This window comes from Capricornis sumatraensis, chromosome 4 (genome assembly GCF_032405125.1).
Source record: "Capricornis sumatraensis isolate serow.1 chromosome 4, serow.2, whole genome shotgun sequence".
NCBI classification, from domain to species: domain Eukaryota; kingdom Metazoa; phylum Chordata; class Mammalia; order Artiodactyla; family Bovidae; genus Capricornis; species Capricornis sumatraensis.
In genome coordinates this window covers 132,030,516-132,057,953 of record NC_091072.1, presented here as the reverse complement: position 1 = coordinate 132,057,953, position 27,438 = coordinate 132,030,516, and the positions used below count along the sequence as shown (strand labels likewise).

Below are 27,438 nucleotides of genomic sequence, written 5' to 3'. Positions count from 1 at the left end.
TTAAGAGTAATCTCCAAAGTGTTTTGCTAGTTCACTATGCTTCATTTTCTCTGTGAATAGTTCATCAAATACTCTCTTCTGCTTTGAAGTGAAGTAGTTTATCCAATCACCCACTGCCCCTGAAAAAAATCAGAAATAAATCAGACGAGAACCAATTTAAATGTATAGTATGTACAAAAGGAAGCTGTCAGATTCATATGAAAATGTGAGTAATTTTATCTCTTGCTGCTAAGATGGTAGGGAACTATTCTTTTCTTCACTTGCTTGTCTGTTATTTCTAATTTCTTCAGTAATTGCATATTAATTTGTATAGCTTGAAAAGCTATTTCTTGGAAAGGAAAATAAAAATATATAAATACCCTAGGTTTTAATATAGCAGGCAAAGAAGGATCTCACCTAAATTTAATACAAACAGAAAGCAGACAAAGTGGATGCAATGATACTTCATTTATTTTCCTACCTCTTCACCTCTGCAGTCGTAATGGGGCTGATAACATACCATAGGGGTGGTTCACTGGTCTCATTTTAGGAAATTTTCTCTTACAAAATTGGTTACAGAGAGTTAAAAACACAAATACCAAGTTACTTGTATGACACCCTTACTTTCAATATAAGGTGTCCTGAAATCGAAATAAGACATACACGTCACATGGTCTTTTGGCCTCTCCTGATTGTTGGAGTCACCCTCAAAGCCTTGGCCACTGCATCAACCCCATAAGACTGCCCTTCTCACCTCCATCACACACACTACACCAAACGTCAATCCTTGACCTGGGGGATCATGGTCCTTTGTAACTTTGGCCCCAGGCTTCATCCCTGGGGTCTAGTCTAGGTGCACTGGAGCTCAAAATACATCTCTTTATTCCTTCATTGCAGACTGTCTTGGGCTTCCCAGGTGGTGCTATTGGTAAAGAACCTGCCCACCAGTGCAGGTGAGATAAGAGACATGGGTTTGATCCCTGGGTTGGGAAGATCCCCTGGAGGAGGACATGCAACCCACTCCAGTATTCTTGCCTGGAGAATCCCATGGATGGAGGAGCCTGGCAGGCTACAGTCCATAGGGCTGCGCAGAGTCAAACACAACTGAAGTAACTTAGCATGCATGTACACAGACTGTCTTAGATTATTCTCTATAATCTTTTCTCTCCAACTAGCGTATCCACTCTGTCAAGTTAGGGACAGTAATGCATTGTTCATGTGTAATCCTGTAGTACTGAGTCAGGTGCTGACCACATGGTGGGTGTTCAAAACCCATGGCTTGACTGAATGTCAGACAATGTCACCTACAGCAAAGAAACAGGTAACAACCTAAGAAATTTTTGGTGTTGTTGATTCCTGGCTCAGAAGATTGAGTTTAAGAAGTAAAGTGGAACTCTTCTGTTTGGGGGAGAAGAAAAAGGAAAGAGAGTCGTATCAGAGATAGAAGATCCCAGAGTCAGGAAATGGTATTGCTTCTGAAACACATCATCAGTTGGGGCACAAGGTCAACTTCATGAGATTAACGTGCCTGGCTCTTAGAAAAGCACTGTTAATACTATCAATTTACTCAATATTCTTTCATCCTTCTTGGCTCTCCTTTCTGGCTTCTTATATTAATTCACCTGTAACATTATCATCTTTCTTTTTACATTTGACCTGACTTCTGTGTGCTTGGTTTCTGATTTATTCTTTTACTCTTTCTTTTACTTTTTTAAATACAAAATATTTAAAGAATAATATATAGGTTTCAGAAAATACATATCTATAAGCAAAAGAAGATAAAAATCAAGAAAATACACCTAGTTCACATGGCTGATAAATTGGTTAGCATGCATTCTTCTAGATGCTTTTCTTTGCAAACATATATAAGCATATAAACTGCGTTTAAAATCATACAATTATAACCTACTTTTCTCATTATACTTTGACTATCTTCCAATATTACTGTTTGTATACCTACAATGAAGGTTATCCTGAGTAGAATAATACCATTTGGATTCTAATCTTGACTCTGCCAACTACTAGTGGTATGATATTGGATAAGTTATTCAGATACCTGGTGTCTCAATAAAATCACATGAGCAGCATTCTAAAAGTCTGTTGCAAAGTTTTAGATAATTCAAATAATGTTCCTGGCATAGAATAAGTGCTCAGTAACACTGGCTATTCTTCATTTAGCATTTCTTGTTTTGGTGACTCCATCATAAATATGAATGTAACTTAATAGATTTAAATTTCTGATTAAATATATTAAGTGCCATTAAAGTGCAGCCAGGATTTTCATTATTATAAGCAATATTGCAACATGCATCCTGTCCATATATATTTCTGTTCTCCCGTAATATTGCCCCTAAGTTTTAGTTTGTATGGGCCTTCGGACTTCTGACACTTATGGGAACTACTCTGTACCCTTCCTTATCACCTGATCACTGTGGCCACCATAGTAATTTTCTAGAATATCAGCTCCATTTCTGACTTCAAAGACAACTGCAGACACAAATTCCCCTCTGAAAAGTAAGGAATGGCTCTGTTCACCACGGAGTCTGAATCAATAATTTTAGTCATTTGGTTGAAATGATTATTTTCAAAGGATGGATTCCCCGCTCACTCCCTCTCCATCCAGCCATTCAAGAAATGAAGTGAGTGGTCTCTATTGACCCATCCTTGTGTATAATTCCTCATATAATTCTAATTTCCTAATTGGCCCTCAGGGGGACTAGTTTCAGAGCGGCTGTTTCCACTGTTACCTGTGGTTTGTTTGTTTGTTTGTTTAGATATGAAATAAAGAAACCACTTTTAGGGAGAATTTAAAGGTGTTAGAATTACTGCTGCTAGTTATAGTTATGTTGATATGGTTTCACCTGGTGATATTTTCTAGGGTCACTAGTTGGCAAGTCAGAGATTAACTCATTGGAGTAAAATTTCTCAAGCTTGCAGGAGAAGCCATGTGAATACTGAGTATTGCTAATCAGATCTCAAAGGGCAAAGATAAAAGACGTCAACAGAAGTGCTGGACTAAGGATCAGAACGTCCTCATCTTTCAGCATTCTCTTTACCATGGACCCTCCGAGTGCCTTCCTGTTTCTCTCTACTCTTCTCTTCATGCATGCCTTTCTATGTTCTGTCTTCCCTTTATCATCTCTTCCTCTCTCCTTCTAACCCTTCTCCCTACCCTGCTTCGATATCTTTCCAATACTGTCCTCCATTCTTCTGCTTAAGAGTGGTCTTTCGCTTCTGCTTCTCTTATTTAATCTCTTATCTCTTTAACCTCCACCTCAATGTGGTTTTCATCTCCACTGCTGGAAACTTATTTCTCAGAATTCCATAGAAACTGCATTCTCAGAATTCACAAATGGTGAACAAATGGTCATGTTTGACCCTGATTTTTCTTTCTACTAATTCTGGCTGATCTCTTTTCTTGGCTTGTCTTGGGCTGCTGATGTCAGGGTTCTTAGGATTTCCCCCTTCTACCCTTTCTTCACTAGTTCCTCCCACTTACCCTGAACAATTTTACCTAACTCCACAGTCTGGTGATGGCTCCTAAACTGACTTCTCAGCCGAGCAGCACCCATCAGTGGCTCACTGCCACTACCCAAATTGTAACCCTCAATGTTTCTTACCTGCACTATTACAACAACTTCTTAATTGCACTTTCTGCTTCTGCTTTCACTTTATTCTAATCAATTTTCTACTCTGGTTCTATTTAATATTATAGCAAACAGGTCTGACTATGTCAGGTCCATTCTTAAAACAGCAAACAGACCTCACAGTGTCCATCAGAGATTTTACTCTCTGGCCATAATATTTCTCTCTCTTATTCTGCTTTATGTATCATCTATCACTTTAGAGTCCTGTGGAGTGCAAGGAGATCAAACCAGTCAATCTTAAAGGAAATCTACCCTGAACTTTCATTGGAAGGACTGATGCTGAAGCTGAAGCTCCATTACTTTTGCCACCTGATGCGAAGAGTCAACTCATTGGAAAAGACCCTGATGCTGGGAAAGATTGAGGCAGGAGGAGGGGGGATGTCAGAGGAAGAGATGGTTGGATGTCATCACTGACTCAATGGACATAAGTTTGAGGAAACTCCAGGAGTGGATGAAGGACAGGGGTGTCTGGGTGCATGGGATTGCAACGAGTGGGACTCCACTGAGCAACTGAACAACGACCACCACTTTAGCACATGGCACTACCTGCTCCTTCTAGTAGATACCATCTAATTCCATGGTGCTTCTGAGATTTTCTTCTTGCTGTTGTCTCTTGATGGAATGTATTTCCTCCTGGCATTTTCTTAGTAAAATCTTGCATATGCTCTCAGTTTCAGATCTGATCTCTTCACCTATTTTGCTAGGCAAACATTTTCTCCTTTACCCATATAGATTCACATTTGCTAATATTTTACTATATAGTTGCCATTACCTTATATTACTATCCAGATTATGACCTACTGAATGACAGGTCAGTATTTTATCCAATCATTGAAATCTATTCAGTTAATAAACCTGACAGTTTATTAATAAATATTAGGTAAATTTTTTAGGAAGCATTTTATTAATAAACATTTGATAAACATTCAAAAATAGTTTATTAGTAAATATTGGTAAATAAATATTCCTTTCTCCTAGTCCTCATTTTTGCAACTCTAAGGAAATTTTTAAATGAACCACCCGAGAGAACAAAAGTAATCTGTAAAGTTAAAACAATATCTGGTCTATCAACACATGAGTTGGCCAACATCCTGGAATGTGAAGTCAAGTGGGCCTTAGGAAGCATCACTACAAACAAAGCTAGTGGAGGTGATGGCATTCCAGTTGAGCTATTTCAAATCCTGAAAGGTGATGCTGTGAAAGTGCTGCACTCAATATGCCAGCAAATTTGGAAAACTCAGCAGTGGCCACAGGACTGGAAAAGGTCAGTTTTCATTTCAATCTCTAAGAAAGGCAATGCCAAAGAATGCTCCAACAACCACACAATTGCACTCATCTCACACACTAGTAAAGTAATGTTCAAAATTCTCCAAGCCAGGCTTCAGCAATACGAGAACTGTGAACTTCCAGATGTTCAAGCTGGTTTTAGAAAAAGCAGAAGAACCAGAGATCAAATTGCCAACATCTGCTGGATCATCAAAAAAGCGAGGGAGTTCCAGAAAAACATCTATTTCTGCTTTATCAACTATGCCAAAGCCTTTGACTGTGTGGATCACAATAAACCGTGGAAAATTCTGAAAGAGATGGGAATACCAGACCACCTGACCTGCCTCTTGAGAAATCTGTATGCAGGTCAGGAAGCAACAATTAGAACTGGATATGGAATAACAGACTGGTTCCAACACGTCAAGGGTGTATATTGTCACCCTGCTTATTTAACTTCTATGCAGAGTACATCATGAGAAATGCTGGGCTGGAAGAGCACAAGCTGGAATCAAGATTGCTGGGAGAAATATCAATCACCTCAGATATGCAGATGACACCACCCTTATGGCAGAAAGTGAGGAGGAACTAAAAAGCCTCTTGATGAAAGTGAAAGAAGAGAGTGAAAAAGTTGGCCTAAAGCTCAACATTCAGAAAATGAAGATCATGGCATCTGGTCCCATCACTTCATGGGAAATAGATGGAGAAACAGTGGAAACAGTAACTGACTTTATTTTGGGGGGCTCCAAAATCACTGCAGATGGTGATTGCAACCATGAAATTAAAAGATGGAATTACTCCTTGGAAGGAAAGTTACGACAAACCTAGATAGCATATTGAAAAGCAGAGACATTACTTTGCCAACAAAGGTCCGTCTAGTCAAGGCTATGGTTTTTCCAGTGGTCATGTATGGATGAAGAATTGATGCTTTTGAACTGTGGTGTTGGAGAAGACTCTTGAGAGTCCCTTGGACTACAAGGAGATCCAACCAGTCCATTCTAAAGGAGATCAGTCCTGGGTGTTCTTTGGAAGGACTGATGCTAAAGCTGAAACTTCAATACTTTGGCCACCTCATGCGAAAAGTTGACTCATTGGAAAAGACCCTGATGCTGGGAGGGATTGGGGGCGGGAGGAGAAGGGGACGACAGAGGATGAGATGGCTGGATGGCATCACCACCTCGATGGACATGAGTTTGAGTGAACTCCGGGAGTTGGTGATGGACAGGGAGGCCTGGCGTGCTGCAATTCATGGGGTCGCAGAGTCAGACTCGACCGAGTGACTGAACTGAACTGAACTGAACTGATAGGTTTGGTGGTAAAAGAATTTGCCTGCAATTCAGGAGACCCGGTTTCAATCTCTGGATCAAGATGATCCTCTGGGGAAGGAAATGGCAACCCACGCAGTATTCTTGTCAGGGAAATATCATGGACAGAGGAGCCTGGTGGGCTACATTTCATGGGGTTGTAAAGAGTCAGACATGACTTTAGTGACTAAACAACATACACAGTTGAGGCAAAGAACAAATAAATGTGTGTGTTTTAGTAAGAAACCTGAGTATATAGATGCAAAGAATTTTGTTTTTGTAAGTTATGAAAAATATGAAAAATGTGAAAACATTTTCTCCCCAGATCTGGAGTATAATACACAAGGATTTCAAAATACTTCTATATCCAGATGTACCCAAACTGTTTCTAAGTGAAACGTTAGCAATTCATGGAGGTTTATTTCCTTCTCTCTGTGTTTCTGGCTTCCCTGGTGGTTCAGTGGTAAAGAATCTACCTACCAATGCAGGAGACACAAGAGATGAGGGTTTGACCCCTAGGTCAAGAAGATCCCCTGGAGCAGAAAATGGCAACCCAGTTGAGTATTCTTGACTGGAAAATTCCATGGACAAAGGAGCCTAGTGGGCTACAGTCCATGGGGTCGACACGAATCAGACACGACTGAGCACATGTGCACTCTGTGCTTCCAGGCAGAGGAATATCCCCAGATAATGATCCCAGCTTTTCTCTCCACCTCTTCTCTGCAGGGCAAGTTGTTTGATTGGTGAGGTTGGAAAAATGCCCTGGTCACATCCATCAGCTCTTTTTTCTCTCCCAGAGAAAACATGTGTCAGGTACCTCTCTGTACCACACTCTGAGTGTCCTGTGCCAGCAGGGCTCACGGCTACCTTGGAGTGGCTACGACTAAGTGAACGTGTTTGTAAAATTCAGGATCCATGATGAGCAGTCACACTAGGCTGCAGACCTGAAGCACATTCTTCAAGTTGCTTTATCATTTCCATCTGTTTGACACCTGTGTCTGTCTCTCAGTTGGTTCCTAACTGGGCCTGGGAATTTCAACATCTGGAAAGAATGTAACTCAAGAATTTCACTTAATAAACCTTCACTAAGGGATAACAATGCACAATCTGCTGTGCAAGGTATGGAGTGAACAAAGCTCAAACAAGACATTAAAAATGGCAAAATGTAACTACTTCCGAATATAAATCCAGGCAAAGCATCTCATCTCTGACTTACCTTTCCTAAATACCAGGTTCCTGTTAGAAGTGAGGGCGCAGATGGTGTGATTTGGATCACAGTTTTCTTTGGCTGTATTATTTTTCATTTCAGTGAATGATGTTTTCCAAACAATCTGATTAATCTCACTGTCAGTCATGTTTAAACCAAAGAAAGTAGCTATTTTCCTTATGTTTTTAGAAGGATCCTGAGCAAACAGCAAATAAATAAATATACACAAAGCGTAACTCATCAAAATATCAAATTCATTCTCTGAAATCTGAAAATGGGATTCATTGATTGATTTCCTGTTTTAATTTTACTTAAACTTTCATTGTTGAAATGGCAGAAAAGACTTACTTTCTTCATCTCTTCATAGGATATAATTAAAATGTTCTTAGCATTTTTGTGTTCTTCCCAGCTTAAAACGTGATCAAACCAGGATCCATATACAACTAGAAGAAAAGTGAGTTGTTGTGTTAATATTAAATGTGTTAGAAAGCTTTCATTAAACATTATAGCTTTGCATCCCTGGGTTCTTCCCACTTCAGTGAAGTAGTCAGTGTAAGCTACACACATACTAGACTCTGGACTGAAAGAGTTTTCCTTCAGAGAGCTCAGTTTCACCATTTTAACTATTAATAAATACACTATTGTGAAATGAAGCTGGGTGGTCACTTCTTTTAATTAGGCTGTGGGTTTTTTTTTTTCTTATTTCCAGTAAATATTCTTTTATCATCAGAAGTGACAGCAGAACTAGAAAGATACATTTTTTCCCAAGAATTGTGTTCTGATATTTACTTTGGATCTTGGGAGAAATAGGGGGAAAAAAATGAGAATTTATCCTTTTCTTCCTGTAAAGTGACATGAGTTTCATAATGATAAATTCTTAATACAAAAACCAGACAAACTTCCTCAAAAAATTCTATTCACAGTTCAAGGCTGAAAAACACAGTCTCAGGGATTTCTCTGTAGTTGATATGCTCTCTTTATTGTTTTGTTAAATTGACAGCCTTAAAAATCTCTTAAGGCTTGAAAGTAAAATATTATCATGCAAAATAACCTCTAAGTGATGATTGAAAACAGTGAGCAACTTCTCACCACAGAAAAGTTGACTAGCTTGCCAATCTAAAGCATAAAATATAGTCATTTAAAATACTGCATATGGGACTTCCCTGGTGGTTCAGCAGTTAGGAATACGCCTTGCAATGCAAGGGGCAGGGGTTTGATCACTGGTTGGGGAACTAAGATTCCACATGCCTCAGAGCAACGAAGCCTGTGCTCCACTCTTACTGAACTCACACTCTGCAAGTAGAGAGTTTGGGGGGCGGGTAATGTAAGATCCTGCACGATGACATCACAAAGATTCCATGTGCCTCAGCTAAACCTGATGCAGCCAAATAAATTAATAAACATTAAAAATAAGTGACTATGTGCTCAGGCGTGTTTGAATCTTTGTAACCCCATGGACTGTAGCCGGCCAGGCTCCTCTTGTCCATGGACTATTTTGGGCAAGAATACTGGAGTGGATTGCCATTTCTTACTCTAGGGGATCTTTCTGACCCAGGGATAGAATCCACATCTCTTGCGTCTCCTGCATTGGCAAGAAGATTCTTTACTACTAGTGCCACCAAATGAATATTTAAAATAAATAAATAAACAAAATACTACATATACATATTTCCATGCCTCTGATGAGATAAAATTCAGTTTTTATGACAAGACAAAAATTTTAACATAAAATGCTTTCTCTGTCCACTTGGCTCTTCTCCCTTCCCTTTAGAATATATTGTGCATCTCCAGTCACCTGGCCTCCTTAGGTGGTACATTCCTTCTTAAACATATAGAGGGTCACAACTCCTTAGGAAATAATTTTCCCCCTTAAAGGGGTTATGATGGCTCATAACCCACCACTCACTTTGTATCTGTAGATCTGGATCGTGTCAACTGTCAATAATACCTAATTTGACATATAATCCTTGGTTTCAAAACTGTGCTTTGACCTCTAAGGGTCAAAATAGTCATCAGAGCTTTCTGAAATAACTGTCTCATGAGTGATAATCTTCAGGCTGGCTTGAATGAAAATTTCCACTTCTTAGATTGACTGTTGATCAATATTTCCTCAATATGCATGGTGTAGCTGGCAGGACACCAGAAAGTATCTGGAACCTACCTGAACCTATACTTGGTATCAATGTGGACACATTGAGCCCCTCTGGCTTCTTGGTACAGTTCAGATGTTCTGGTGCATTCTCCTGCTATCCAGATCTCATTGCTTTTAAGTGATAATCCTAAAAATGTTATTGGAGTTGTTTTTTACTTCACTGAGACTTGGAATCTTAAGGCATTCCAGTGCACTTTGGGGGAAGGGACCACAGGGGGCTTTGAGCAGGGAGCTCAGGAAAATGTAGGTGGCTGGGTTTTTGTTATATTTGACTTAAATTGAAAAAAAAAAAAAAAAAGGTGGTGATGTATGTTTTAAACAAACCATTTGCTAGTAAAATGAGAGACAGAATTATTCAGCTCCAAAGAGCAAGGGAACCCCACTACAACCATTAAGTAAATATTACTCTTCCAGGGACACATGACAAAAAGATGGGTCATCTTGTAGACGGTGATTTTAGACTACTGAGGAGAAAACTGAGACACATGTAAAAGTTGAACTGACCCACTTTGGAGAGCTAGACTCAGAAGCAGCATGCATCCAATTCATCACACTGTCCTCAGAAAATTAATCAGATCATATGTCATAAATAAATTAGGGTGTCAAGTTGATAACAGGAAATTGTGCCTCAAAGGCCAAATAGCTCCCAAATGGACAGCCACCTGTGGGGATACCAGCTGAGTATATGTATGCTTGCAAGTGTTTATTTAATTGTGAATTAAAAGAAAACCTGCCCTGAAATGATCAAGATGGGGCTCTTTTTGTCATTCCAAAACTGAGTTTTGTGGGCACGATTAGGAAAAGCCTGTAGAACATCAGTTTTTTACCATGTCAGTCAGTCTTCTGGATCCCTGCCTGCAAGGTTTACTTTCTCTTTTCTAAAAATTAAGTTAGCAGGGGGAAATATTTGTAGGGTTAGGGCTAATTTCTTGGATCCTCAGAATTGTAAAGACTTAGAGAACTCCTATCCTATCCTTTGAATTGTAAAGACTTACTTTAAGTATGGAAGATCCCCTGGAGGAGAGCATGACAATCCACCCCTGTATTCTTGCCTGGATAATCCCATAGTCTAGGATAATCCTCTGGACAGAGGGGCCTGGCAGTCTATAGACAATGGGCTTGCAAAAAGTCAGACATGACTGAAGCAGCTTAGCTCAGAGAGCTCCCATCCTAAAATATCGCACCTATTTTAATGGGTATGCAGAAGTCCCCAAAGGATTCACAATTCCAAAATAGCTTCAATTTGAGATTCTTTATAAAGAGTTCTAGGAGAGTCACCTTAAAAGGACTTGTATGATCAATTACACTTATGTAAATAATCAGGCCAAGTTTATTAAAATAGACTTATTTTGTAAATAATTTAGTCTTAATTTGGCTATGTTTGGTAGAAATGAAGGTAATTACTTTAGTAGAGAGAAAAAATATCATGTTTAATGGGCCATTAATTTCTACTGTTGTTGTCACTAAGGTTTTTTGTATTTACTACCTAAGATTTACTTCTCAGATGGCTCCTTCTTGCTATATTACCATAAAGATTATTTCTGAAACTTACTATCACAGTAATCCATTTTAGGATGAAGAACAGATGCCCCATGACCTGTAACTGGGACATTATGCATACTGGAAAAGTCAGGTAAAGGAACATTGATAGTCATGATGGAAGGGACCCAATCAGCCCTCCTCTCCTGAAAGAACTGCAGATCCTATTTCTGACACCTGCCTAAGACCATCACTAAAAGACCAGGATGAGAAGACAACATCTGAAGTAGGCAGCTAAACCAAGATGCCACACCAGGTTGGTATACTAATTACTTTGATAGTTGTTCATTCTTTTACTTATGAACCAAATATATTTCTTCCTTGGACTCAACTGTTTGCAAGTTTCAAAAAAAATCAATCCAGTTGCTGGGTTTGTGGCCAACTGCCTATGTCCAATACTCCTAGTTTATCCTGGTGGCTTTCTCTTCGCCAAGGTTCTAGCTGGATGGCTCTTACAAATTTTACTTTAGGAGAAAGAGACTCCAGTACTATGCAGGCTAATGCTACAGCCAATATCACTGAGTGAGACCCTACTACCCAGCCAATTAGTGACACTTGTTCTGAACCTGGTTGTAAGTACTCCTTTACACTAGATGATTAAATGTTGGAAAGCAGTGGATTTACGGAACAAGTTTTGGGCTTGGCCTTCCTTTGGTTGGTTAGGAAGATGCAAAATTGATTTCCCCTGGGCTCAAGGTCACCTACAGGAAGTCTTGGGAACAGCCCCTGTCAATCTGCCTTTAATGCAAGCATGCAGGCATTAAACCATTGATCAGCTTTCCAATGGTATGACCATTTGACTGTGATTCTCTTTCCTTCACTTGGAAGGGAAGATATCATTAATCATATAGAGGCTTTAATGAAATTTACTCAGCAAGCTCTGAATGATAGCAATCAAGCCATTAGCTTGCTCAGTTTGGAAGTTTCCACGATGAGAAAAGTGGCCCTACAGGATGGCATGGTCCTGGATATTGCAACTCCTTCTCAGGGAGAAACGTGCTATAATACTGAATATTGGGTTTTTATACCTGATGAGTCTTCTAATGTATCTTGTCTTATGACACCTAAAGAATCAATTTTCCCCTATAAAAGATCCTTTTCCTGATCTAAGGAAAATACTAGGAAAATGGTATGGTCTAGGAAGGGTTTTGGCTTTAGTCTTTACTAATGACATAGTAATTACTCCTATTGGCAATTTTGACTACTGTTTGTATAACTTATAAAGTTGTCATCAACTCCTACGAAGTTAATAATATCTAAACAACTTGAAACTGTTTTTCATATCTACAGCTCTTTAAAAAGTAATGAACATACACATGGATGCACATGCAAGGAAAAAGTTGGCATTAAGTACTATGGACAATGGAGAATTGACTATTTCCCTTTGCCATTTATCTTACAAGTACAACCTCCTAAAAGGAAAAACAGAATCAGGCTATTAAGATTTGATATCAAGGGACACAGTGGACTCAGACTAGGTAAGCAACTACCCTGGCATCAAGGGACTAAATATTTGATCACCTAATGTTTTCTATCAAAAAATTAATGGTCAAGACTCACAGACTTGGAGAATGAACTTATGGTTGTCAGGGGGAAGGGATAGTTAGGGAACTTGAGATGGTCATGTACATATTGCTATGTTTAAAATGAATAACCAGCAAGGACCTACTATATAATACATGGAACTCTGGTCTATGTTATGTGGCAGCCTGGATGGGAGGGGGTTTGGGGGAGAATGGATACATGTATATGTATGGCTGAGTCCTTTCACTGTTCACTTCAAACTATTACAACATTAATTGGCTATATTACAAAATTTAGCAATACAAAATTTAAAAGTTCAAAGAAAAGAAAAAGATACATGTTCAGATAATAGCCATTAAAAAATAATGATCAAAAGCAGGACATTGGTGAAATAAAGCTCGTATTTTATGGTACGAGAAGAAAACTTTAAACATCGAAGTTTGCCTGTTTGGGCTTTCTCTCTCCCATTTAGAGGGTATTGTGCCTCTGTATTAACCAGATATCCTTAGGAGACAATGTTCCTTCTTAATCTCGTACGAAGATTCAAGAGTCATGATGATTCAAGACTCACTTTGTACATTTAGATCTGGACCATGTAAACTTTCTATTACACATCATTTGACATATGATCCCTGTCTCAGAACTTATACAACTGTGCTTTGACCTCGAGCAGGTGGAACAGTCCTCAGAGCTTTCTGAAAGTCTGTCTCCTCGGTTTTAATCCTCAGGTTGAATTAAGTAAAATTTTCCATTTTTTCTTAGATAGACTATTGATTAATTTTTGTCAACATTTCCTTATCATCCAAAGATTTAATACTGGCTCAGTCTTGGCTTCCCCAGTGGCTCAGTGGGTAAAGAATCCACCTGCAATGCAGGATACACAGGAGATGCGGGTTTGATCCCTGGGTTGGGAAGATTCCCTGGAGGAGGAAATGGCAATCCATTCCAGTATTCTTCCCTGAAAAAACCCATGGACAGAGGATCCTAGTGGGGCTATATAGTCCATGGGGTCACAGAGGGTCAGACATGACTGAGTGACTAAGCACGCACAATGCTTCAATCCTAAAAGAGCTATATTACTAGCAATTTCCTGAAGATTTGCTGACCACAAATTCATTTAGTCAACATTTATTAAGCTATTAGTGTCTTCCAGACATTATGATATACATTTAGAACATTAAATCTTTGATTAAATTGAAGTACAACAAACTCTAAGCTAACTGCAATTTTTCATAGCTTCAGCTCATGAGGAAGCAAAGGGCAAAAAAAAATAACTATAATCTATTTTTAAAGCAAGAATTTCCAAGACTACAATGGTATCATTAGAGTATCAGCCCAATTTTCTACTCCATGGACCCTGAAGACTGTGTAATAATAATGGTGCTAAGAAGAGCTTCCCTGATACAATCTTGAGTTATTAGCAATCTCATTGCTATTTCAGTGACTTACATAATACTTTCTCTTACATAATACTTTGTCTTAGAATTACCCAAATTACCATATCAGTGATAATAGTTTATCTGCTAAGAATGGCCAACCTTTTCCTAGGCACAGAACACATGTAGGAGGAAGATTGATTTTTCTCTCAAACTTAGGAAGTCCCTGGAATCCTAAACTATGCTTACAGATTCAATCTGTCTCACCCCCTCTCCCCAGCAGCTACAGTCCAGCCCTGGTGATTAATGTCACCTCCTAGAGTTGCTAGGGCTTCCCAGGTGGTTCAGAGGTAAACAATTGGCCTCCAATGCAGGAGACATGGATTCAATCCCTGGATCAGTAAGATCCCATGGAGAAGGAAATGGCAACCCACTCCAGTATGCTTGCCTGGGGAATGCCATGGACAGAGGAGCCTGGCAAGCTTCAGTCCAGGGGGTCACAGAGTCAGACACGACTTAGTGCCTAAACAACAACAACAGAGTTGCTGAGGCTATGAAAGCTCCCAGTACTGTCAGGAGAGCCTATACTTCTATTACCAAGAAGCTGAGAAGGGACACAGACCCAGCGTCACACCCAGTGATTAGGTGTAATTGACCTTGTCCATTATGGTTTTTCTATAGGAAGCGTATTCCAACATGCCCCACATAGATTTAAGAATCAACTTTGCATAATAGCCTGATTATAATTTGAGAGCCAGCTATTCTACTATTTACTAATCAATTCATTCTCTACCTTGTTCCAAAAGGATGTAAGCCAGCCAAAAGAATCTAAAGAAATTGGCTGCCTGTGGCGTTGTTACTAATATAGGAAATTACAGTTTTAGTTTATATTTTAATCAGAATCCTCATTGTCTAGGTCATTCGTAGACCTCTGGCTTTAAAGAAAATACAGTTTCCAAAACACATTTGGAATCTTCCTTAATGGGAAATGTTTTTCTGCACATTCTTCACGTAATACAGAATTATTCTACCTCTTCCTGGCCTTAAAATATGCCAGGATGGTCCTTCTGCTATCCAAAATTACTCACTCTTCTAAAATGCTCCTGAATAGAAATTGTTCTTTCTCAACCAATCCGAGTGTCTTAGGGTCTGGAGAGTGAGTCATAAATTTCACTGCTTCCTACCAACTTCTAGAACTTCTCTCTCCTAAAGAATCCAAGCTCCTTTGGGACTCATGTTTTTCAATATACTGCTCTTTCCATCCTTGTCTCAGTCAGAAATCAACCTTCCAATATCTCTCCTACAGTTACTGAAGATACTGATTTTAGAGCAAAACCTTAATGGGTAGCTTTTACAATCCCCTTTACTCTGACCTTTTTTTTTTTTTTTTCTCTTCATTTTCTTGCTTTTATTTATCCCCTCAACAATTGACTTGCCAATACCTTCAACTTTTTTGCCCCTTTACTGTTTATTTCAATCATCAAAAAACACCCAGTGTTTAAATGAAGCAATTCCTCTTCTTTTCCTCTCTCTTTGCTGCTGAGTTCTGCTGGAAAATTTACACAACTCTGTTTATAGCACTGCAAATTCATTCTTCCAACCTTAAAGGCCCCAAGTTTGCCCAGCAAAACTATTTGTTCTGCATTAACACACTCTCTTATTCTTCACCTCAGCTATTTCAAACCTCCCACATTTTCTGCAAACCTTGTAGCCCACTCTTATATCCTGTTATAATGAGGCTCTTGGTTACTAGTTTCTAGAAAGCACTCTGATGACAGTTAACTGTGGAAAATGAAACTTGCCTAGATGAAATAGCCTAGGAAATATAAAGTTCTAATATAAAACTGGATAAGGGGCTGTAGGGGAAAAAAGTAAAATACTAATATTGCATTGAGATATTAATCTGTTGGGATATTGCCAGAAGACAATGCATAGTTATTATGTAATTTGAAAACCTAAAGTGTATTTATAAACTGAAAGAGAAAATGTAATGATTAGATAAATGTGTAGTTATGTATATCTCCACTATCCTATCTGCTCATATCATGCGTATTTATATTTATGGTTTGGAGTTGGGTCCAGGGTATTTTGATGCCTCAGCTATAAACTAATCTTTCTAGGTAAATATCTACTTGTAACATTTCCACCCTAATGTGAAACTATGTGAGTCTTTGTGTGTTTAAATGTCTATGTCTAATAGAATGAGGGAATAGATTTCTACAACAAACTTTAGCCTCTAAATAATTCTACAGAATAGATAATTTTAAAAATCCTATTCTATGTTAGGAGTCTGAACCTCAGAGCAGCTAAGCTAGTTGTGCAAAGTTACATATGGAATAAAAATAGTCAGGACTTGATCCCAGTTCTACTGTCTCCATAGCTTGTTTTTTCTACTACATCATGTCATTTTGCAAGAGAAATAACCCTCTCCTCAAAAAGTGAAGAACACCCTTGAAACACAGTCACATACATATAACCACTGCAAAATGATAGAGATGTTGCCAAATGAGCCCTCATGTAATGGTGACAGAGGTGGTGAACCACAGTCTATAAAGTTGGAGATGAACATAGCTTTTCTTTTCTTAAAGAAATGCAGACTCAAGATCTCTTTTTCAAAAATAATTTGCGTATTTAAAGATTAAAAATAATAATCATAATAATAATAATAATAAGTAAAAATAAATAAATAAAAAAACCATTAAAAAATAAATAAATAAATAAACTCTGCTTATTCCAAAAATGGAATTGAGGCAGAGTGAGGCATGCTAACAATCTTCAAATATTTAGAGAGCTATCAGGTGAAAGATGAATTAATGATCAGAGGGGTAGTTTTTTTTTTTTTTTTCCAGATGAGTTATGACATAGTGGTCAGAGCAAAGATTTTTGGATTTGACGTTTAAGTATCAGCTCTCCTCCTTATTATTTATGCATCTGTGGGAAAGGTATTTGGCCTACCAAAGTCTTCATTCTCCTCACCTGTAAAGTGTTTACGTGTTTTCTAGTGAGGATGAAATGAGATTGTGTTTGGAGAGTACCTAACAAGTGTCTGTATCACATGGTATGTGCACAATCTATATCACATGGGAAGATTTTTTAAAACATCTTAGCAATACCAATACTGAATGTGTTGCTTTGGGGTATTAGTAAGGGGTATGAACTTGTCAAGGTTAAGAAGTTCAAACTTAGCCTCTACAGTTTTGGGGGGGGGGTGTTGTAAATGGGGGTGTTATAAAGGTGTTTCAAACATCAGGTGGGTGTTTAACATGACCAGATGACCTTTACTATACCTGTCATTTCTGAAATTTGATGATTCTACCAAATATGTGCTAATAGATAGGGAACAAAAAAGAAAGAGGAGTTGAAACAGTGTGAGCATAATATGTTCTTCCATAGCAATTATCACAAACCAAAATATTAAACCTTGTTTCTGGTGAGTTTCCCATGTCCTCATGTTAAGGTTACTCTTGCTGTGGACTCTCTTAAATTAACAAGCAAAAGCTTGACAATTCGCAAGTAAAATAGTGAAATTAGTAATTAAGCCAAGTGAGAGAGAAGATCCTCAGGGAATATACCATTTCTAAATTGTGTCTCTTTTGGATTCTTTATCTTCTTACTATATTATTTTTGTTTAATCAAAGCCCTGGGAATTTAAAAGAGTTTTTTTAAGTGCTCCAGACACCATTGAGTCAGGGAAAAAAGAATAAATCCAAGGGTCATGCATGGTGGCAGGCCCAACATGTGCTGTGCAGCTCAACAAGTAATGCATCACTGAGGTGTTTTCAGAATAAATTACTTTCTTCCAAGTGTCAAGATGGCAAATTGTTTCACATGTGTTATACCTGAGGGGTTGGGAGTGTGTGAATGTACTGTTTGACATGATTTATTTTCCATGCAGGTATATATAAGGCATGTTTCAAGCTACCTGTCTAGGTTTCAGCTGTAAATCACTGTACTTCAATCAGTGAATAATTACTTCAGGGAACAGAATGAGGGTATATGAAAATAATGCTTGATCAGAATTAATTTCTGTTTCTGCAGACATGAAAACCAGCTAACAAGTTATTGCTAATATGTTCTACCCCTTGGTGATAAGAAAAACTATGAAGAAACAAAGTGAGAAAGAATTTGCATAGAAGAAGCAAAAGAATAATCTATTCAAATATATTTCTGAAAGTGTTTTCATCTTGAGTGAAGATATTCTCTGTATATTATGAATAAAAATCACTGTTATACTTACCATCTCCTTTTAGGAACAGCTCAAAAAATTCATGCCAGGTTTCAATGCTAGGGAGATTAGGGTTATCCCTGTAGTAGTGGAAGAATGAAACAGCTATATCTTTTGGATTCCTAATGATGTAGATAATCTGTTAAAAAAAAAATCAATTTATTTTTGTATGGAAGTAGCCCCAAGACAGGCCCCAAGACACACGAAGAGTTGACATGACTGAGCGACACTTTCACTTTTCACTTTCATGCATTGGAGAAGGAAATGGCAACCCACTCCAGTGTTCTTGCCTGGAGAATCCCAGGGATGGCAGAGCCTGGTGGGCTGCCGTCTATGGGGTTGCACAGAGTCGGACACGACTGCAGCGACTTAGCAGCAGCAGCAGCCCCAAGACAAAACATTTCTTAAGAAAAAGTAGCAGCCACACTTACCTGTGCAAGTCACACTTTTTGGTAGCTTCAGCTGATTATTAAATACAGACTTAGATACCAGAGTGTCTCAAAACTGCAGGTGCATAAAAATCATCAGGGGATCTTGTTAAAATGCAGATTCTCACTCAGAAGTTCCAGGATGAGGCCTGGCATTGTGCATTTGTAGCAAGCTCCCAGGAGATGTTGACACTGCTGGCCCACTGACCAGACTTTTTGAATTTATGTGCTAAAATTTGGTCCTATCTTTTCAGGGGTAGACTTGAGAAAGTCCTCCTCAGGTGAAGGACAAGATTAATATTTTAATGTCGATATATGATAAAACATGATTTACGTACAAAAAATTTCTTACAAATTATCCATATTTATAGAAAGAATAATGTTCTGGAATTCCTTTTTCTACAATTTAATCAGCTAAAGAGTAAGGAGTCTGAGATACCTTGCCAATTTATACAAATACTGCAACTGCAATTTAATTTGATTCAATAAATATTTATTTAATACCTATTGTATGTCTGGCTCAGCTGGTGAAGGATCTGCCTATAATGCGGGAGACCTGGGTTCAATTCCTGGGTTGGGAAGATCCTCTGGAGAAGGGAACGGCTACCAACTCCAGTATTCTGGCCTGGAGAATTCCATAGACTGTATCGTCCATGGGGTCACAAAGAGTCGGACACGACTGAGCAGCTTTTACTATTGTATGTCAGCTAGTGTGCAAAAATGTTCCAGAGCCGAGAAATAGAATAATGAGCAAGACAGAAATGATTCCTGCCCTCTCAAAACTTGCACTCAAGTGATGTGTGTGTGTGTGTGTGTGTGTGTGGTGCACACGCTCGGTCATGTCTGACTCTTTGCGACCCCATGGACTGTAGCCCGCCAGGCTCTTCTGTCCACAGAATATTCCAGGCAAGAATACTGGGAGTGGGTTGCCATTTCCTCCTCTAGGGGATTTTCCTGACCCAGGCAAGTGAAGGAAATGGATAATTAAATCCACTTTTGACAGTGCAGTGTTATGAGGGTTACAATAATGAAATACAGAAAACTACGCTCCAGTGTTCTTGCCTGGTGAATCCCAGGGACGGCAGAGCCATAGGAGCATATAAAAACCTCTGGAAGCAAATGTGAGAAGCCTGGCGGTAATAGGACTGTCCCCAGTCAAGGTCACCATTGCATGAGTACCAGATATTCTAAGTTGCTCTTTAATTGAATATCAGGGAGGACATATTTGACTTAGATAAGGAAGTGTTTACTGAGTCATTTTTTATACATAACTATCTTTCCCTACTGTGTTCATAGTCCAGGTATTGTGACCCTCATTAACAGCACCTGCTCCTCTTTACTTGAAAGATACACAAAGACCACGACACGCAGGAATGGAGAGCCACCTTTACCCCCACAGTTATCTTCTCTTTGTCCCAAGAGATAATCATGGAAGAACACCACAACTCGGGCTTCCTCTAATTGCATAGGCTTCCTGGGCAGATTCACAGGACCTCAAGGCCCAGACACCACAGTTTAAAAATCCACCGCTTTAGCAAGAAGGAATAAATGGCAGAATTGTAAGCCTTAGACATCCAGTTGAAGACTTTATTTTTTGATAAAGAGAATAATTTTTTAGGGACTTTGAAGAACTCTTCCTTAAAGTTACATGTCAGTATGATCTAGTGGGAGGGACAGTGCAGCCCATTAACACATATTTTACCAAAAAAGGTTAAGAGAAGGTGTTCATGTGCAATGAAGAATGTTAAATAGTGCGGTGCGTATACAAATACAAAATCACTATGTCATACATCTGAAACTAACATACTGTTATATGTCAATTACACACACACACACACATTATGAATGTCTCCTAAGAAATTATAAAAATTATTAGGGGGAGGTTAAGAAATATGAACAGAAGGTAGAATAGTACTCTGGAGAAAAAAATAAATATTAACTGAATATTTAAAAAGCTAAATTTCCTTAAAATTTTATTTTAAAAATTTAATATTAACTAAATATCATGTGACACAGTGGTAAAAAACTTGCCTGCCAATGCAGGAGACACAAGAGATGCAGGTTCAATCCCTGGTCTGACAAGATCTGTGGAGAAGGAAATGGCAACCCACTCCAGTATTCTTGCCCGGAGAATTCCATGGACAGATAAGCCCTGGTGGGCGACAGTCCATGGGGTCGCAAAGAGTCAGATACAACTGAGCACATACACGGCGTGAAATGGGCTGAAAATATAAATCTCATGTAAGAATGTTTGGAAACATTCAAAAGGAGAGGCAAATGTTAGGAAGAAAATATAGGAGGCCAAGGAGGGTTGAGCGCTGATAGAGAACAGTGGGAGGAGGAACTTACTATCTGTCCAGCACTACACGGGTGGTTAAGGCTTGCCCATCCTCCAAGCTCTTGGGGCTCAGCCATCAGCAACAGAAGACAGGTCATTGCCTTGACATTCCAGGGACAACCAGACAGTCTCAGTCCCCATTAAAGGGTGGCAAAGAAAGGATCATACCTTCAGGCTGTAGTGTTACTGTGGTGGTTTTAAAAAACCCAGCTATAATCCTGGAGAAGGACATGGCACCCCACTCCAGTATTCTTGCCTGGAGAATCCCATGGACAGAGGAGCTTGGCAGGCCACTGTCCATGGGGTGCAAACAGTCAGACACATCTTAAGCAACTGAGCATGCACACACACACACACACACACACACACACACACACACACCCCTTTTCTGAGTTTTGGCTTCTTTGCTCATAAGAGGAAAAATAGATATTCTTGTCACTGTTGTAACTTTTATAAAGCACAACTTAATCTCTGGTGGCATTTGTTATCAGTGTTATTGCATGAAAAAGAAATGCAAAAAAGCAAAATAGCTGTCTGAGGAGGCCTTACAAATAGCTGTGAAAAGAAGAGAAGTGAAAAGCAAAGGAGAAAAGGAAAGATATAAGCATCTGAATGCAGAGTTCCAAAGAATAGCAAGGAGAGATAAGAAAGCCTTCCTCAGCTATCAATGCAAAGAAATAGAGGAAAACAATAGAATGGGAAAGACTAGAGATCTCTTCAAGAAAATTAGAGATACCAAGGGAACATTTCATGCAAAGATGGGCTTGATAAAGGACAGAAATGGTAGGGACCTAACAGAAGCAGACGATATTAAGAAGAGGTGGCAAGAATACACAGAAGAACTATACAAAAAAGATCTTCACAACCTGGATAATCACGATGGTGTGATCACTAATCTAGAGCCAGACATCCTGGAATGTGAAGTCAAGTGGGCCTTAGAAAGCATCACTATGAACAAAGCTAGTGGAGGTGATGGAATTCCAGTTGAGCTATTTCAAATCCTGAAAGATGATACTGTGAAAGTGTTGCATTCAATATGCCCACCAATTTGGAAAACTCAGCAGTGGCCACAGGACTGGAAAAGGTCAGTTTTCATTCCCATCCTAAAGAAAGGCAATGCCAAAGAATGCTCCAACTACCACACAATTGCACTCATCTCACACACTATCAAGTGATGCTCAAAATTCTCCAAGCCAGGCTTCAGCAATACGAGAACCATGAACTTCCAGATGTTCAAGCTGGTTTTAGAAAAGGCAGAGGAACCAGAGATCAAATTGTCAACATCTGCTGGATCATCAAAAAAGCAAGAGAGTCCAGAAAAACATCTATTTCTGCTTTATTGACTATGCCAAAGCCTTTGACTGTGTGGATCATAATAAACTGTGGAAAATTCTGAGAGATGGGAATACCAGACCACCTGACCTGCCTCTGGAGAAACCTGTATGCAGATCAGGAAGCCACAGTTAGAACTGGACATGGAACAACAGACTGGTTCCAAAGAGGAAAAGGAGTATGTCAAGGCTGTATATTGCCACCCTGCTTATTTAACTTCTGTGCAGAGTACATCATGAGAAATGCTGGGCTGAAAGAAGCACAAGCTGGAATCAAGATTGCTGGGAGAAATATCAAGAACCTCAGATATGCAGATGACACCACCCTTATGGCAGAAAGTGAGGAGGAACTAAAAAGCCTCTTGATGAAAGTGAAAGAGGAGAGTGAAAAAGTTGGCTTAAAGCTCAACATTCAGAAAACTAAGATCATGGAATCTGGTCCCATCAGTTCATGGGAAATACATGGGGAAACAGTGGAAACAGTATCAGACTTTATTTTTGGGGGCTCTAAAATCACTGCAGATGATGATTGCAGCCATGAAATTAAAAGACGCTTACTCCTTGGAAGGAAAGTTATGACCAACCCAGACAATATATTGAAAAGCAGAGATATTACTTTGCCAACAAAGTCTGTTTAGTCAAGGCTATGGTTTTTCCAGGGGTCATGTATGGATGTGAGAGCTGGACTGTAAAGAAAGCTGAGCGGTGAAGAATTGATGCTTTTGAACTGTGTTGTTGGAGAAGACTCTTGAGAGTCCCTTGGACTGCAAGGAGATCCAACCAGTCCATTCTAAAGGAGATCAGTCCTGGGTGTACATTGGAAGGACTGATGCTGAAGCTGAAACTCCAATACTTTGGCTACCTCGTGCGAAGAGTTGACTCATTGGAAAAGACTCTGATGCTGGGAGGGATTGGGGGCAGGAGGAGGAGAGGATGACAGAGGATAAGATGGCTGGATGGCATCACTGACTCGATGGACGTGAGTCTGAGTGAACTCCGGGAGATGGTGATGTACAGGGAGGCCTGGCGTGCTGCAATTCATGGGGTTGCAAAGAGAGAGACATGACTGTGCGACTGAACTTAACTGAACTGAAAGGTTGTTAAGTGTACCAGACTCCTTTTCTATCCAAATCTCTCTCTCTTAGATAGTCTATTTGAAATGAAAATACTCAATTGAGTCAAGCTGTAATCAGCTTAGTATGCTTTCACCTTTTCTGATAGCTTTGCTTGGGATAAACACAAACTCCATGACATCTACCTCTCCTATGTTAGTTTTATTTGAACCGGAGAGTTGATAGTATACATGGAGACATTATGGTCATAGAGTTATCATCATTGGAAGATCTGCTTTGATGTATGGACATTTGGTAGGTTTATTTATTTATTTATTTTTAAGAATATGACTGACATTGTTTAAAAGGCATCATTACTGGGAAATTGTTTACAGTGGACACGTGTGTCTTGCCTTTGCTTTACAAACTTTATCCTCTTTTTTTCTGATCCTGTATTCTCTATGAAAACAAATTTTAATAAGAAATGCATGAAAATAGAAAGAAAACTTTTAAAATTAGAAGTAACTTTTAAAATAATAATGTGAGGACTTTAAAAATGGCTTGAAATAACTATTCTTCAGAGTTATATACTACATTTTACTTTTTATTCTTTCCCATATAATGTTTTGCAAAAATGAGAGATAAAACAATTAAAATAATATTTTAAGGCAGTTTTTCTTTCTCTGGACATCAATATTTAAAGAAAATGACTCAAACTAGATTCAGAATAGAATAAGACATCATCTAGCATAATTACAGTTGACATACTAATGTCATACTCAGATTTTTATGAGCCAAATACTGTGGTAATACCTATATACTCATTTTCTTGTTTAATGTTCATCACACTTCGTGACATGAATACTGTTATCCTTCTGTTAAATGAGGACACCAAAACTCAGAGAACATCAGCAGTTTTCAAAGGTCACACAGCTTGAAAGCAACACAGCAAGAATCCAAGTTCAGTTTTGTGTACCCCTGAGCCTCTGTCCTTAAGCATTGAACTTACCTTGCATTGTTTCTGTTTAATATTCATTGGTAGCATGCTGTAGCTCAAATGCGTTGGAATAACTCTCGTCTCACAGTACGTTTTTAGTTCCTCGAATTTAGAAGTGTCTCCCAATTCAATAGGAGGTGTTAGGGTAATTCTAGCATTGGGAATGTTCTCAATGATTTTTGCAATCCAGTGAGTGCCTCCATAAGAAAATAAAATGAAATGCATTTTTAATCAAATGATACTCAAAATGAATATAGAAAATGGACAAGAGGTTATAAAAGCAATGACTACATTAGTTTTATTATAAATAGTTATCACCTCGACACACAGATAAACCTGTTGGAACATTTGAGATGTTAGTTCCCTTTGCAGGAAGAATCACATTTTAAAGATCGTGAAGAGTAATGAAAACTGTATATGCTGTTTCCTCAGCCTGAAATACCCCTGAAATCCACATTACCCCTCACTACTAGCATCTCCAATTCACAAAGACACAGATCTTTTCATTCATGATTCCTGCTGGTGCTGCAAGCTCATGCATCTTGCTCTTCTAAAAACTGCCTTCTGAGTCCCCAGTTCCCTCTTCTGATTGCTCACCCTCTCTGTCTCTCGGAAGCAGCACACATCAAAATAAAGTTGTATTCATGTCTATCTCCCTAGCTCCCTGCTGAATACAGACATGGAATCTTGTTTTGTCTGCATGCAAACACAGAGCAGTTGTGCAAACAAAGCATTTGAACAATGAAGGAATGCTATATCCAAACATCAAGGAGATGCAAATTTACTACCAGGAAGTCTGGAAGAGATACCACTTTATCTTACCGAAAGCAAAGGAGGATATACTCCAGTGGTGTAGACTACAGAGAACTGGAGCAGAGAAGTAAAAGTTTGGGTGGGGAGGATGTTTTGCTAATTTGAAAGCAATGTTCCAAATTGGTTTAAACGAGGCTTAGTTTCCATTTATCTCATAATTCCACTTAGATACAAGATGAACAAACTTATAGTTGAATAAATATTTAAACAGTGCTCTAATATTATGTTTTAAATTTAAGACTACTTTAGATTATGATATTAATAGTCTTAAATATGTATAATAATCATATAAATATAACTATATAGTAATGATATTTGCATTGTTTTAATTAAATATACTGATTTATTCTGATAAGAAGAGAGAATACACAGTTTTGTGCTGCTGAAGGGAACCTCCTGGCAGCTAATGGAAAATGCCAATTTATAGGCAACAATAAGTCCCGGGACTTCCCTGGTGGTCCAGTGGTTAAGACTCCAGGCCCCCCATGTAAGTGGCCCAAATTCCATCTGGAGATCCAGCTCCCTCATGCTACAACTAGATCTAGCATCTGGGAACTAGATCCCTCATGCTACAACTAAAAATATCCCCCATGCAGCAACTAAGATCCAGGACAGCCAAATACATATTTAAAAAATATGTCTAGTGGAAGCCTTATGTATAGTTGTTTGTATATGGTATAAATTAGCCACTTGTTCTTATCAGCCCATAAGAAAACAATTATTTATTTACAGATCAATCATTAAGTACAAATTGAACAAAAACTATTTATTTATCACTATGCCTGGCTTAAAGTATGAAGAGAACTTTATAATGTTACAGATATTATGCTTATTATATATTAATATCTGTATGTCTTTGTGAATAAAGTCAAAACAAAAGTGTGCTAAAGCTCTAATTTCTACAATCGAATTTTCTCAAAGCACATTTTTTGACTTTCTAATCAAATTTTTTCATGAAAATAAGCATTTAAGGTACTTTAATTTCCAGTGGAAAAATTCTGAAAAGTAAATGTTTAATAAAACTTATTACATGTATTATCATTCTTGTATATCTACATTTTAAAGATACATTGAAATAACCTTTACCAGATTTTGGATAGGAAACCAGAAACACATCATCCTCTCTTGCCTCAAAAGAATCCAGGGAATTTAGAAGTTCTTCTGAAGACATGGTAGAAAAGATGACTCCCTTGAATTTATGAAGAACACTTGACTGGCTCTTGGATGACATCCTTCGTCAAATCAATTGAAAAGTATTTACTAAACACTAACTTTACACAAGGCACGGAGCAAGTATGGTCCTTGATTTTAATCCCAGCTCACTGGCAATGTAATCACTGAGCTGACATCCTAATTAGAGGATCATATATATACCTTTTGCAATTCTTGACAAGAGTAATTTTTAAATGATAACTGAGCCAAAGTCTACTGTGAAAATGATATTATCTGAATGTTACTGATAACACGTGTTACAAAATATTCCCTCCAACTTGACTCAGACAGTTTCCATACACAGCTACCAAGCTACCAGACTGTAATCATTACATTAAGGGACTAAGGTTCATCAAATCCTTGGGCCTAAGTAAGGAGAGACTTTTAGTGGCTATAATGGATTATTTCATTGTGGTAATGTCTGGAAAAATTGAACTTCTTCTGGTTAATATTAGCACACAGTAGAGGAAGCAGCTGGTATTGGATTTCAGGAAGAAAAGAGGAATAGAGTAAGCAAATACAATTTTTTCGAGGAACTGGCAAATAAATCTGTGACAAAAGAGAAACCTTACAAGAAAGAATTTACATAAAAAGTACTAGAGATACCATGGGAATAAGGAAACCCAAGTAAAAAAGTATCTTGAGTTTTGATGTACACAGGATGTTTTGGTTAAACTAAATAAACTCTTGTCTGAGTCATTCTTAGCTTTTGTCACCAACATTGTTATATTCTGGATTCAGTTACATACGGCAATGAAATGCCCAGTTACTTCATTGAACCTCAATCTCTCTGCTTGTTTAAACTTTTAAAAGAAATGTACACAACAAGGAAATAATCATTTTAGCTGAGCACCAAAAAAGTAGAGGCCAATTGTTGAAGAACTAATTGAAGAGAAAAGATATAAATAATAGTAGCAGAAACAAAAATTTAAATGATTATGCACCTAAAAATTCCTCAAAAAAAAAAAAACTATAAATGAGTAAAATGAATATGTAGGGGACTTCCCTGGTAGTCCAGTGGTTAAGAATCCATCTTCTGATGCAAGAGGCA

General features: G+C 38.4%; 1 protein-coding gene across 1 annotated transcript; it reads right to left on the bottom strand.

The window, feature by feature from the left end:
• Positions 1-26,406, bottom strand: LOC138078738 (sulfotransferase 6B1-like). The gene is made up of 6 exons (XM_068971501.1): positions 26,262-26,406; positions 24,375-24,559; positions 18,229-18,355; positions 7,749-7,843; positions 7,410-7,596; positions 1-119 (listed from the first exon to the last, which is right to left on the bottom strand). Exons 1-6 carry the CDS (start codon positions 26,404-26,406, stop codon positions 1-3), a joined length of 858 nt encoding a protein of 285 aa, XP_068827602.1.
• Between the last annotated feature and the right edge of the window lie 1,032 nt (positions 26,407-27,438).